This window comes from Brassica oleracea, chromosome C9 (assembly GCF_000695525.1).
Source record: "Brassica oleracea var. oleracea cultivar TO1000 chromosome C9, BOL, whole genome shotgun sequence".
In the NCBI taxonomy this organism is placed as follows: Eukaryota; Viridiplantae; Streptophyta; class Magnoliopsida; order Brassicales; family Brassicaceae; genus Brassica; species Brassica oleracea.
This window is the reverse complement of record NC_027756.1, coordinates 42,450,419-42,464,128: the sequence shown is the minus strand read 5'-3', so window position 1 is coordinate 42,464,128 and position 13,710 is coordinate 42,450,419. Positions and strand designations below refer to the sequence as shown.

Genomic DNA, 13,710 nt, shown 5'->3' with positions numbered 1-13,710 from the left:
CTATCGAGAGAATTGTACCAGGTCGATCAAAAGATAGTCCGTGTTTTTTGTTTGTTCTACATATTGATCAGGATCGACCGGTTAGTCTATAGATTGATCGATCCCGACGGATCGGACATCACAGTTTGTTAAAGGGATCGATTGACTCAGATCTTCTAACCAAGTTAATACATCATGAAAATTAAACAAAGTTCTCCCAAACTGAAACAAAGTTACTAAAATTCAAGCAAATATAGTCTGAAAGACTGAAACAAAGTTGTCACAAACGGAAACAAAGTTACTAGAAATCAAGCAATTGAAGTCTGAAAAGCTTTCACTAAATTGTGAAGAACACAACAAACAAATCGACTATATTGGCATCTTGCAAGTTGCTCTATTATGACCACCAACACCACATCTACTGCACTTGCGAAGCTGACCCCCCCCCCCCCCCCCCCCCCCTGTTATCCTTGTGATGATCGGATTATGTCTTCAACAGTTTTATATCTGCGTTTTCTATTTCTTCCAAGAGATCTTCTAGTCTCAGGCGGTAGCACCTCAGAATTTTCCACAACTTGTGGGACGGACCAACCATCTTCAGGAACTGAAATGGGATTTATGCTTTCTTGATAAGCTTCACTCCAAGCTCCCGTGGTATACAAAAAATCAGTCAATGTATATGGTTCTCTACCAACAAAGAAACCGGCTTTTATTGCGTGTCTACAAGGGATCTTCAAGAGGTCGTACTTCCCACAAGAACAAGTCAATTTGTCCAAATCAACAAAGCAGTCAATTGTATCGCCTTTAACAAGCAGCTGGCTATCGGTTACAGGGTAAAATCCGAAAGTTTTCCCCTTTTCGATTCTCCTATCGATATTTTCCTCCACATCTATGGTCAAACGATGGGTGTGCTTTGAAATCAACTTCTTACGCTTAAAAAACCAGGGTGTCAACATTTCTCTAATACTGTCCAACAAAGGAATTACGGGAAACTCTCTTGGCGAACGCAACGCAGAATTTATCGACTCTGCAGGATTGTTTGTCCTAATGTCATACCTGTATCCATGAAATTGACATCTAGCCCACTTTTTGACATCCGCTTCCATAAGATAATTTCCAATTGCTGGACTGATATTGCAAACATGAGCAAACATCTTCTTGAAATCAACCACTCTATAAGCCTTCGAAGCCTTAGAAATCAACCCAGCTAATCCCTTCCCCTTGAAATATGATATCACATTATTCAACAAATGATGAATACAAATACCATGTCTCACTAGCGGATACACTTTCTCCAGTGCCTTTGCTATTGACACTTGTCTATCCGAAATAAAAGCCAAACCATTATCATCAGCAACAACAACTTTTAATTGTCTCATAAACCATTCCCAAGACTGTTCATTCTCAGAGTCTACTATCCCAAATGCAATAGGATAAAAATTTGAATTTCCATCTATAGCAGTTGCAACCAGTAGCACCCTTTGAATTTACTCTTCAAGAATGTTCCATCGACAACAATGACACGCCTCATGACTTTGCTAAAGCCTCTGATCGATTGACCAAACGCTATAAACAGATATCGAAATCTACCATTGACGTCAGTCGCATAAGAGGAATGTCTACCCGGATTGTCCTCTCGGAGCATGTGCAAGTATTTTGGTATTTTCCCATAACTTTCCTCTGGAATACCTCTACAGCATTGACTGCATATTCACGGGAATCCCATGCTAAAGAATCAGAGATCTCACATCCATAATCATTACGCATAATCTGAACAATATATTTCGCTTTAGGCCATTCCTTGATACCTTCATATTTATGCATGATCAGACCGCCTATCGTTTTCGCTGAAGTTGTCTTTCCGGCACTGGTTTTGCTTGAAGGTGCGCATGAATGTACACCGACATACTTCTTAATAATAAAATATGTGGAGCCCTTCAAACACTCTGCTTGAGCACCCGAAAAGCACACCTTATCAGCGCATCTAATACACCAAACTGATTTATTGGAGTTGGTAACTGTGTAGTGAAACTTATGCTTCATTGCACATAACTCAAACCTCGCTTTCAAAACTGTTTTGTTGAGGAAAAGATCTCTCGTCTTAACCAATTCGACCACCAGACTCTTTGCCAATTTTTCTTTGTTTTCTTTTTCAGAGTTGATGTTGTCAGCATCATAATCATCTCCATCAACTTCACTTTGCTTCATCTTCCCTTTCTTCTTCTCGTTAAGCTTAGGCCCCTTAACAATACTTGAAGTGGCCCCAATGTCACAAGGATTTCGCTCGTTCTCTTCACTAGTACTTGCATCAGTTGGCATCATATTAAGATCAATGTCGACCTTATTTGGATTTCCTTGCTTTGCTTTATAGCTAACACACAATTGAGTTGACAGATGCTTCTTACAAAACCCTAGAAAATTTTGAACTTGCCATGAGTTTCCAATGATCACCGGTGGAAATTCTGATGAATTGATCAACCCAATAGGAAGGTAACTCAACTCCAAATCGGCATCCGTTTCTTCAAAACCAAAATCCTCTATAACGTTTTTCTGTAATTGTTCCAGAGAGGACTTCAATTCCAATGCAAGTAACCTTCCCCCTTTCTTTTTATCAACATTAAAACTCCAACCTGAAGATACAACCAATTCCCAAACACCACATGAAGCATAGACATGAATCATGGTAGAAATAATGTGAAATTTTTGTGAAATTTTTGTGAACAATCAATGAAATATAGAAGACGACGAAGAAGATTACCAAGGTTTTTTTTTCGTTTTTTTTTCGTTTTTTTTGTTCCTTTTTTTGTTTTTTTTTTAAATCAATTTTTTTACAAAATATAAAAGTGAATATTCCCAAATATTTTGTTTCCATATTTTTAGGAACTGATTTCTTATCCGTAGAATACAGCTAATCTGTAGAAATCGGTTTCAGTTTCTACAGTTTTTTAAAATTATAGTAATGTGTAGATTTTGATTTCTACATGTTTTAGATTTATAGTAAATCTGTAGAAGTCGGTTTCTACGTGTTTTAGATTTATATTAATGTGTAGATTTTGATTTCTAAAGATTTTAGAACGGTAGGGTAAGCGCAGAATGTGTATTCTAAATATTTTTAGAATACTCCTATTTACATAGATCACGTATTCTAAACATTGTAGATTCAATAAAAAAAGTGGATTTCGTTTTCTACTTTGCAGAATGCCATTTCTACTTTATTTAGAACATAATCTGAAATTTATGATTTCAACTTTTTTATAACTGGAAAAAATACCACTAAGTTCATATAGGTATTTTATTAAAACTATTTATTAAATTTATTTTCAAATATATTAAAGGGTGTTATAGGAAAAAATGGCACAAAATAGAGATTAGTCTAAAGGAACAGAGTTATCATTTTTTGCTCTAAAAAAACAATTTTCCCTAAGTTTTACCTTAAGAGAATGGAATCAGAATGAAACTAGTTCGTTCTGAGAGATGGCTTCATTCTCCGATAATACTTGGCGACACTTTAAGCTTTTCAGGAATCGTTCTCTAGAAAATGCATTGAGAATTCATGTGGAAAACTTAGGAAATGAAAATTCACTAAGACATGGTGAAGGGGAAAAGAAACCAGAAGCCAAGAATCCGATGGTTGCGTGAAGGAGATTCTAGTACCAAGTTCTTTCACCGTGTGGTACTGGCTAATCAATCGTGGAATGCTATCCGTTACTTGAGGGATCATACAGGGTTGAGGATCTACAATCAGCAACAAATCAAAGGAATGGCATGGGCTTATTTCAAAAATTTGTTGGGTTCAGAGAGTAGGGGCATTGTGCCAATGACAGTTGGAGAGATCAGAGACATTCACCCGTTCAGATTCTCCTCTACACTGGCTAATGAGCTCACTCAGATTCCTTCAGATGAGGAAATCAAGGCAGTGTTCTTTAAAATGCCTAAGTGCAAGGCCCCGGGCCCCGATGGTTTTCCGGCTGAGTTCTTTATTGATGCTTGGGAGATCGTTGGTGACGAGGCAATCCAGGCAGTCAAGGAGTTCTTTACTTCTGGAAGGATGCTCAAAAAATTTAATGCCACCACGATTGCACTGATTCCGAAGATCACCGGCGCAGACGAGCTGTCTCAGTTCAGGCCAGTGTCTTGTTGCTCAACCGTATACAAGGTGGTAGCGAGACTACTGAAGAGGCATCTCAAACTGTTTATGCCAGACGCGGTTCAACATAATCAGGTGGGATGCATTAAGGGTCGGCTCCTCTGCAAAAACGTTCTTCTCGCTTCTGAGTTGGTAACTGGCTTCCATAAGAGAGGACCTACGACTAAGGGATGCCTTCAAATCGATCTAATGAAGGCATATAATAATCTCAATTGGGACTTCTTGTTCAACATCCTCCACGCTTTTGATCTCCCGGAAGTGTTTATCGGTTGGATAAAGGAATGTATCACCACCACCTCTTTTAGTATTTCCTTCAATGGAGAGCTGCTGAAATGTTTTCCAGGGAGAAAGGGCTTACGGCAGGGAGACCCCATCTCTTCCCTATTGTTCGTATTGGCGGCAGTGGACATCCTCTCCAAGCTCCTAGACAAAGGAGATATGAATCACGCCTTTAGTCTTCACCCACGTGGCATTACCCCCCCCCCCCTCATTACCCATATCAGCTTTGCGGACGATGTGCTTTTGTTCTTTGATGGAACAGATCAATCTCTTCAAGGATTACTTGCTATTTTGGACGATTTTAACAAGTGCTCTGGTCTGGGGATTAATAGAAGCAAGACAGCAGTGTTTTTTGATGGGGGAAACATGGAGTGCAACAGGTCATCTGCAGCCTCGCATGGTCTGGCACAAGGATCTTTCCCCGTTTGATACTTAGGCGTTCCACTCACCACAAAGAAACTAAGGAGGCAGGACTATCAAACTCTTCTTGACAAGATTCATTCGAGGTTCACTTCTTGGACTGTCAAGCACCTATCGTTTGCGGGGCAGTTACAGTTGCTGAAGTCGGTGATTTACTCTGCTATTTCCTTATGGGCCTCTATCTTCCTTCTCCCTAATGGTTGCCTCAAAGCTCTGGAGAAAATGTGTAACAGCTTTCTCTGGAAGGCGGTTTCTTTGGGAGCTAGAGGAGCTAAAGTTTCCTGGGAGATAGTCTTCTCCTCCACGAAATCTGGAGGCCTTGGTCTTAAGAGATTGCTCCCGTGGAATAAGGTTATGGGGTTGAAGCTTATATGGCTGTTGTTTGCCTCATTTGGCTCGCTTTGGGTGTCATGGACTCGCTTAAACCTTATTGGAGCTGAGAATTTATGGGCCCTTGATGCTTCTAGGTCGGGAAGTTGGAGTTGGAAATCTCTTTGCCAGCTTAGACAACTAGCTCGACCCTTTGTGGTCTGTGAGGTTGGCTCTAGTACCTCCGCTAGCTTCTGGCACGACAATTGGACCTCCTTAGGATCATTATATCAGTTGACTAATGGGAGGGGTCCGAGGCTGAGTGGCCTTCCAGAGAATGCAGTGGTTCGAGATGCTCTTGTTAATGACAATTGGTGGTTGCACTCCTCTAGATCAAGAAACCCGACTATTAGTCTATTTAAGAACAGTCTCCCTGACCATCGAGAGATAGTTGCCTCAGAGGCAGAGGACTGCTTTTTATGGCGAGTGGGTGAAAATTTCCCTGGAACGGATTTCTCGACCTCTCTCATGTGGAATCACTTATATGATCATCTTCCGGAAGTGTCGTGGCACAAATCCGTATGGTTCAGAGGAAGGATTCCAAAGCATGCGTTCATTACTTGGTTGGTGGCTCTTGACAGATTGTCAACTAGGGACAGGATGAGACGTTGGGGCATTTCGGTCTCTCCTTTATGCCTTTTATGCAGTTCTGCTGATGAATCTAGACAGCATCTCTTTTTTGACTGTGGGTATAGCAAAGAGGTTTGGGCATTCTTCTTCTCAGCTTTCCAGCTCTCCCCTCCACCTTTGTTCATGGATGTCCTGAACTGGCTTAAGGCGCTTACTCGGGACAGCAACGTCAACCTGATCCTAAAGCTCACTTTCCAAGCCTCTTTCTACATGATTTGGAAAGAGCGTAATTCTAGATTGCATTTTCAGTCTTCTCTCCCGGCAGCTTCTCTCTTCACGGAAATTCAACAGCTTCTTAGGGCAAAAATGGACATATTATCTAAAGAACAGAGAAATCTCCCCTCCACTGTTACTTTTTTATCTACTTGGCGTCTTGTATTTAACATCCATTAGAAGAGAGTTTTTTGTTAAAGATGTAATGAGGAAGAATAATAAAAATAAAGAAATAATTAAAAAAAAAAAAAAAAACTAGAACCCAAGAGCATGTGTCAAGAATCGGTCAGGATAAAGAACATGCAAATAAAAGTTGACTAATACCTATTTTACCCCTTGTTCTAAAACGCGGTGGCTTGGTCCGAGAACGCGGCGGATAAACGTTAAACGGTTGTGGACCATGGCGATTTCAATCTATCCGGGAGAAAAAAACGGATGGTAGGAGAAATCTCAAGTTTTTGTTCTTTTTAACCCAGAAACCAAATGTTCTACATAAGATTTATGACAGGTGCTAAACAACAAGAAAAAACAAGGAAATGATGGAAAATCGGAAAAAAAAATCAGCAGCCGTCGTTATTGAAATTGCAGAGAAATAAACCCTATAGAAGAAGATGACTGATAAATGACTAATTTGCCCTTCCTTAAATGAAAACTCGAAAATACATTTAATTCGCACCAAAAATGCCTCCAACCTGAGTTGGGTGGTGTTAATAAACATCACTAAACCACCACACCACCATGAATCTCTTGTAATCAGTATCAATATATTAAATATATACAAAATAATATAAAAATGTCCTAAAATAAATTCTAATTAATCCCCGTATATTCTCCGATTTATTGATTCGGTGCTAGACGTCACCCAACCGCTTGCTTTACGTCTAGCGTAGTTTCGAACAGGGATTTTACCCCAAAAAAAGTTGACTAATACTTACCTGTTCAAGCTACCTGGCGAAAGGTATTTTCTTAAAAATAGAAAACAACATGAAAACTTCCAGGATGTGATGTTGCCTTAGTTACATGGACGGACCAGACACCAACTCATCGGAAAACTTCTGGTCTGGATCCAAAGTCGCTATAAGACACCCCTAGCAAATTTGAAATTTTAGCCGAAACTTTAAACTATATATTAAAATTCAAATCAATTTTTTTTAAAAATATCCGTAATACTGAAAATATATACAAAATATTTCAGAAAATTTGGATTTCCATTCGGATTTTGGGTAAGACCCAGACCTGAACTAAGATTTACGGATCCAATAAGTACCTAACATTAATGGTGGGCAAATATTCAAATTTTTGAGAAATTCGTGATCTGATACGTTTTGTGTGAATTATCAATTATCTGATTTGATTTGATCTATAGTGATTTGGATATTCAGTGTCTCGGATATCCAATTTTTTTTAGTTTTAACCGGATATCCAATTTTTTTTAATAAATAAAATAAAAATAAATAAGAAATCCAAAATACAAAAATAAATCGGAAGTTTATAAATATCCAATTTTTTTGGTTCGAATCGATATAAATAACAAATCAAATAAAAATTTACAGATATTTTGTCCAGCTCTACAAAACTTAAACCATGATCCAAACTGAATATGTATTTTATAATTTTCGGGTAAAATGCATAGGCTTATTTCTGACAATGTTTTTTTTTTTTTTGATCAACTTAAATATGTTATTCATGTAATAAATACCGGCATAATTCGACTTTCGCCAAATGTCGTCTAGTCTTTTACTTAATGGGCCGGTACATAGGCAACAATAACTTTCCCTCCAGCCCATGGTCTGTTTCCTTATTTTCCTGTACCAATCACGCTACGCTGGTTTCATATCGATGCAGGTTTGAGGTCTCGGTCGGACGAAACACAACCCCGATGTCTCACTGAGTCCACTCGGTTGCTTCACATTCCAAGCGTTAATCTTCGTCTTCTCCTGTACCGCAAGAAAGGTTACTCGATCATCCTCTTCTGGTTTCGTTTCTGATTGTAAGTTTCAGTGATGTTCCTTCCAAGGCTCTATTTTATCGATCTCAAAGTAGATAAACCGGATCTGTGCAAAGCGATTGATATATGTATTTGATCCAGCTCTATGGTAGGAGCTTCACTTAGACTCTTCATTATATAATAGTAGATCTTATGTTTTGAATCGAAATTATGTTGTGATGTTTAGGTAGCGACGAAACCCAGTTATAGAATCATTGCATCGAGTATAAACCCTAATTTTAAAGGCCTGTGTCATTAGGTCATTTTCTTATGGGGGCACCCGTTAAAAACGTAAGTAGTGATGGTGAGTGGACAGTGGTCTTACCTAGTAAAAGAAGACAAGGGAGAAGAAAACCAAAACCTAAGGTTCATGAAGAAGAAGAAGAGAAACCATGGAAGTCTGATGATCTTGAAGTTGATCCGCAGAGGCAAGCGAGATTAAAGAAGAAGATGGAAATCTCCATCAACAAAATCGAGAGCTCAAAGTTCTACACTGCTTTAATAGAACAGCTCAAGTCTCCAGAGGTTTCAGACCAGTTTCGCCTCGTGTTAGGCACTGAAACACAGCTTCAGATGGTGGTGTATGGTATAGGAAGCCTCGAGTCATACGAATCTCCACGGTTTCAGCTGAGCATTGCGATTTTGATGAAGAGAGAGTTTGATTGGGTTGTTAACATAGAAGTATTCGATCCAATCCTCTCGGCGACTGAATCTAGTGTCCTATAGAATCTATGGGATGCATGGTTCTGTCTGTGAACGAGCTAGCTCGCAGGGAAGCTTTGAAGCCTACTCTTTTCTTCATGCCGCACTGTGAGGCCAATCTGTACAACAATCTATTGCAAGCAAACTGGAGAATGGATCGATTGTGCAGAATCGCGTTGTTTGGGAACAGCTTTCAGATGTACGAGGAGCAAGTGACTGTTGACCCCGAAGTCATCCGTGCCACTAAACGGATCATAGCTGCACGAAAAATCACTAGTGAGTTTGCTATTGAGACGGTATCAGATGATTATTTTCCAGCGTTTCATGATTCAAGCTGGCATTTTTTCAGTTCTGGTTTAGATTCCGAGCTGCCATTGTTGGTTTCAGAGGGATCATAGATCATTGTTTTCACATTTTTTATTGTTCTGCATAATTTTAGCCATAAGGAAGGGGACAAACCATTTGAAGTTGTTTATTTCTATCACAATCAAATCCGATCCGATTTGATTCAATATTCTATGAGGAAATGAATATGTTTCACAAATTAATTTGTTTCACTCTATTGTTGTGAGCAAACGGCAAGTTTTCACAGCAAGTTGATATCTTGGGTTTTGAATTTTTGTTTCTGGTGACTATAAATGTTGGTAATCGGTTTGATATAATTGCGATTTGTCTATTTTCATTACTTGCAAACAAATGAGACAAACACCGAGATAATTGTTAGTTGAGCAACTTTTATAGTCTTTTCATTTCAATAAAAAAAGATATATGAAAACTGATACTTATAGATACAAGTTGGTCCTTGTATGTATTTTATCAACTCGGCACCAATAATTGTTTGGGCCATCAACGTGTAAGAATATCTAATTGTCTAACATAACAGCATATGTCATCAATTATGTAACTAACAACAACAAATGTAAGATAGAACATTAAATTAATAAAAAGGAATCTAATCTATTTAAACTATTAATAAAAAGGAACATATCAATTGGTCAATATTTGTCGAAGGTATGGGGTACGGGTCAATATTTTTTACAACATGTAAACTATTTAAATTTTTTGTTTATAAACATTTTAAAATAGGGTAAACAATTAGATAATATATAAATATAAGTGAAAATAAGTATCCGCGCGGAGAAAAATCTAGTTAATTATTAATCAGTCAGCACGCTTTGCTTCTGGCATAATTAACAAGCGGAAACGATGTCGTTGGGTGGCTTTTTCCCAGAAGAAACGGAGATCAAATGGGTTCCCACATAAGTCAGACACGGCGCTTCTTTTGAATTTTCTCTGCGTTTCCACTTTCCGCGTTTGGGTCAAACACGTCTGAACGCTCCTTCCTCTATACATAACGTCCGTTAATAACTCCGCGATCTCCCACCCAGTCAAACACTTACCACGTGTCTATCTACCGTCTAATCCGACGCCGTTAATTCCGCTCCTACGAACGCCTTAAAAGCTACGTTTACATTTTCTCATCTCAACCTCTCTCTCATTTTTTAACTCTGGTCAGAGATTCCTCTCACGGAGTCAGAAGGTTAGAAGATGCCGTCATCGTCGCCGTCAACGACAATTACAACACCGCCGGCCACCGCGTCTTATTGGTGCTACAGCTGCACGCGATTCGTCAGCGTCTGGTCTGAATCTGAACAAGGCACCACCGTCAGCGTCGCTTGCCCCCACTGCGACGGTGGTTTCATCGAAGAGGTAACCGATGCCTCGTCCGCCGCCGTCGAATTACCGACCCCAGCTTCCACTGAAGTTAGATCGATCGATAGCACCCGTAGATCCGTGATTAGACGCCGTAGATCCAGTCGTCGTCCTTCGTTCAATCCGGTCATCGTTCTCCAAGGAGGCGCCGGCGAGAGAGACGATTCCGAAGAAGGAGATCGACGCGCTTTCGAGTTTTACTACGATGACGGATCCGGATCGGGTCTTCGTCCCCTTCCGGATTCAGTATCCGAGATCTTGATGGGATCGGGGTTCGAGCGGTTGCTCGAGCAGCTAAGTCAGATCGAGGCGTCGGGAGCCGGAATCGGCAGATCTGGTAACCCTCCGGCGTCGAAATCGGCGATTGAGTCTTTGCCTAGAGTCGAAATCTCCGATTGCCATATCAGCGCGGAGGCGAATTGCGCCGTGTGCACTGAGGTTTTCGAGGCGGAGACGGAGGCGCGTGAGATGCCGTGTAAACACATTTTTCACGACGACTGTATCACGCCGTGGTTATCGATCAGGAACTCGTGCCCGGTCTGCCGGTTCGAGCTACCTTCGGAGCCTAACAGACGGAGCAGCAGCAACAACGATGAGGGTGATAACGCCGTGGGGATGACGATATGGAGACTTCCCGGAGGGGGATTCGCCGTCGGGAGGTTTAATGCGGCGATGGGAGAGGGGGAGAGAGTGTTGCCTGTGGTGTTGACGGAGATGGATGGTGGTGGGATTGGTGGGAACAGCGAGGGTCGTAGACGGATCTCGTGGGTTAGAGCACAGGGGACAGTCGAGTCAGATAGTAGCAACGGTGGTGGCTCCGGCTCGGGAGGTAGATTGAGACGGATGGTTCGGGGAATGGTGTCGTTGATGAGGAGAGTGAGACCGAACCGTGGCTCTAATTCCTCTTCATCGAATCGTGTTGATTTGGACATCGAAGTAGAACCTAGGGGTTTGGAACGGTCGAGTTCTGTGATGAGAAGATACTTCGGGAGAAACAGAAGTAACAGAGATTCTTCAGTTCTGCATTGACGATGATATATACATATATATGTTTGTTCATTCTACAAAATGTAAATATAAGGATTCAGAAGAAGTTAAGATTGGAACGATCCATTTTTTATTTTTAAATTCTATTTGGTTCGTTGTATGTTACATTACATCAAAATGTCTAATGTTTTCATTCAAGCCTTCATCTTTTTTTTTTCTTTGGCTGTTGTCTTGGGCTCGGATTCTCGAGATTTTGGCTGTTTTGGTTTCCGAGAAAGTAAAGAATGCTTGCTCTTTAAGCCTTTTTTTCCTCGGATGCTAAGAGTGGGCCTAGCTACGAAAGAGATGCATAGGAATGAGAAAAGAAGACAAAAGTCTTGATGGTTAAGTTGCCTAATTTGAATTTCAGTTTCAACTGCAAGTCCCCTTTTAATGCATACCTCGACTCGACGGCGTATTTAGATTTTGGTTCGAAACGGTTTGACCCGGTCAAAAAAATTATTGAACGATGTGTTAACATAAATACTCTTTTTACATAAATGATAAAATACATTTTTTGCTAGATGTAGACAAAAAACTCTCTCCTCAATTCTATACTAGATTTTTTTTGTTTGCTAACATTCGAAATTATAGACCTTAGGTTTGTAATTTCTCCTAGTTTTAGGATCAGCTTTTTGATATTCAGATTTAAGGAATAATCATCCATCTCAAAAGGTGGTTTGAACCAGGGCAGCACTAGAAATTCTGTTACTAAGGTTTAGCAATATATTCATTAGACAAAAGATGGAGTTCGTAGGTGAAAATTATGAGGTCAAGAAACGATATTTCTCATGTGATAACGCCAACCAAAAAAATCTGTCTATAAGACTAATAGACTATAATAGTAATTTTGTTATAAACTATACGATGTTCATAACCGGTCTGGTCCATAAGCCGGCCCAATATCTAGAGAGAGAGAGGCGGCCGCAGCAAGAGGAGAGAGAGAGAGGTGGCTAGGAGAGACAGCAAACCCTAGTTTCCTTTTACTTGTATTTGTATACTTTCCATATTTGTATCTTTCCATTTATCTCTTTGTAATTCTCATATATAAGTGCACCTTATGTTATGAATAATAATAAGAACTTACAGATTCTAAATCCTTAAGTTTACAACACATTATCAGCACGAAACTCTAAACACCCTGAGCCAAAAACCAAAATCGCAAAACCCTAAACCTAGCCGCGACCCGACGAACCGTAATCGCATCTATGGTTCCAGCTCACGTCCCCGATCATCTCCAGCCCAAGGCGTTCCTAATCTTAGAAGAACTCAGCCTCAGCTACCATCCAGGGCAGCTCGCGTTCCCGGACAGCAAGCGTCCCGTTCGCAATCCGACAGCAAACAGCTCGCGTGCCCGATCAGCCGCTCGCGACCTCAGCCTCAATCCATTCGCAGTCAGCTCGCGTCCAGGCCAGCTTGCGTCCAGTCCAGCTCGAGGTTCATTCTTTGGTGGTCCAGTTTCAACAATCAACTAAGCTAAAAGGTAATTCGAAATCTAAGAACATATGAATCGAATTTGGATTGTTTGATAAAGAATGAAACCATAAAACCTAATCTTTATGATAAAAGCCATATGATAATAGATCAAACCCTAATGAGTAAATGGAAGCTCTAAAGTTTGATACCCTAAACCCTAAATCATGTTCTTACATGATTAAAACCCCAAATCAGATTTTACAAGTTAAAATCCGATAAACCCTAACCCTATATCTATAAACCCTAAATAATATAAGTATCAAAATTAATTATACTATAATTATCAAATCACATATTAAAACCCTAATCGAATATTTTTGAAATCAAAACTGTTTTCGGTTTTGATCATTGATGTTTTAAATCTGATTGAATCTGATGCTATGTTGCTAGAATTGTTTGATAGTTAAGTTGTTAGATTTATTATTCTCATCCTGCTAGTTTAATAATTATGATCTGTTTAAGTCTTGATTAAATCCAACCTGCTTGTTTTTATTAATGCTTTGATCACAGTTAGGATTGATAGATTTATTTTCTCATCCTGCTTGGTTAATTGTTCATCTGATTTAAAATTTATTAAACCGACCAGCCTGTTAAAGCATTGATTGAATCCGATAGGTTGCTAGCTTGCTTTTCTTATATAATCCGATAGGTTGATAGATTCATGATAAAATCTAATGTCTTGAGGTTTAAGATTGTATGCTAGGTTCGATTTTATTGATTGATCTGATTAGAAATCATGAAACCCTAATTCTAGTCCTAACCTTAATCC

General features: G+C 39.7%; 2 protein-coding genes and 1 pseudogene across 2 annotated transcripts; all 3 read left to right on the top strand.

The window, feature by feature from the left end:
* Positions 1–3,568: 3,568 nt before the first annotated feature.
* On the top strand, positions 3,569–6,217 carry LOC106315070. The gene is made up of 2 exons (XM_013752843.1): positions 3,569–4,271; positions 5,256–6,217. The coding sequence occupies exons 1-2, from the start codon at positions 3,569–3,571 to the stop codon at positions 6,215–6,217; spliced, it is 1,665 nt and encodes a 554-aa protein (XP_013608297.1).
* A 1,613-nt stretch (positions 6,218–7,830) lies between these two features.
* LOC106313717 lies at positions 7,831–9,238 on the top strand (annotated as a pseudogene).
* An 857-nt stretch (positions 9,239–10,095) lies between these two features.
* Positions 10,096–11,823, top strand: LOC106319021 (E3 ubiquitin-protein ligase RING1-like). Its single transcript, XM_013757221.1, has one exon. It carries the CDS (start codon positions 10,275–10,277, stop codon positions 11,466–11,468), a length of 1,194 nt encoding a protein of 397 aa, XP_013612675.1. The 5' UTR covers positions 10,096–10,274; the 3' UTR covers positions 11,469–11,823.
* The last annotated feature ends 1,887 nt before the right edge of the window (positions 11,824–13,710 follow it).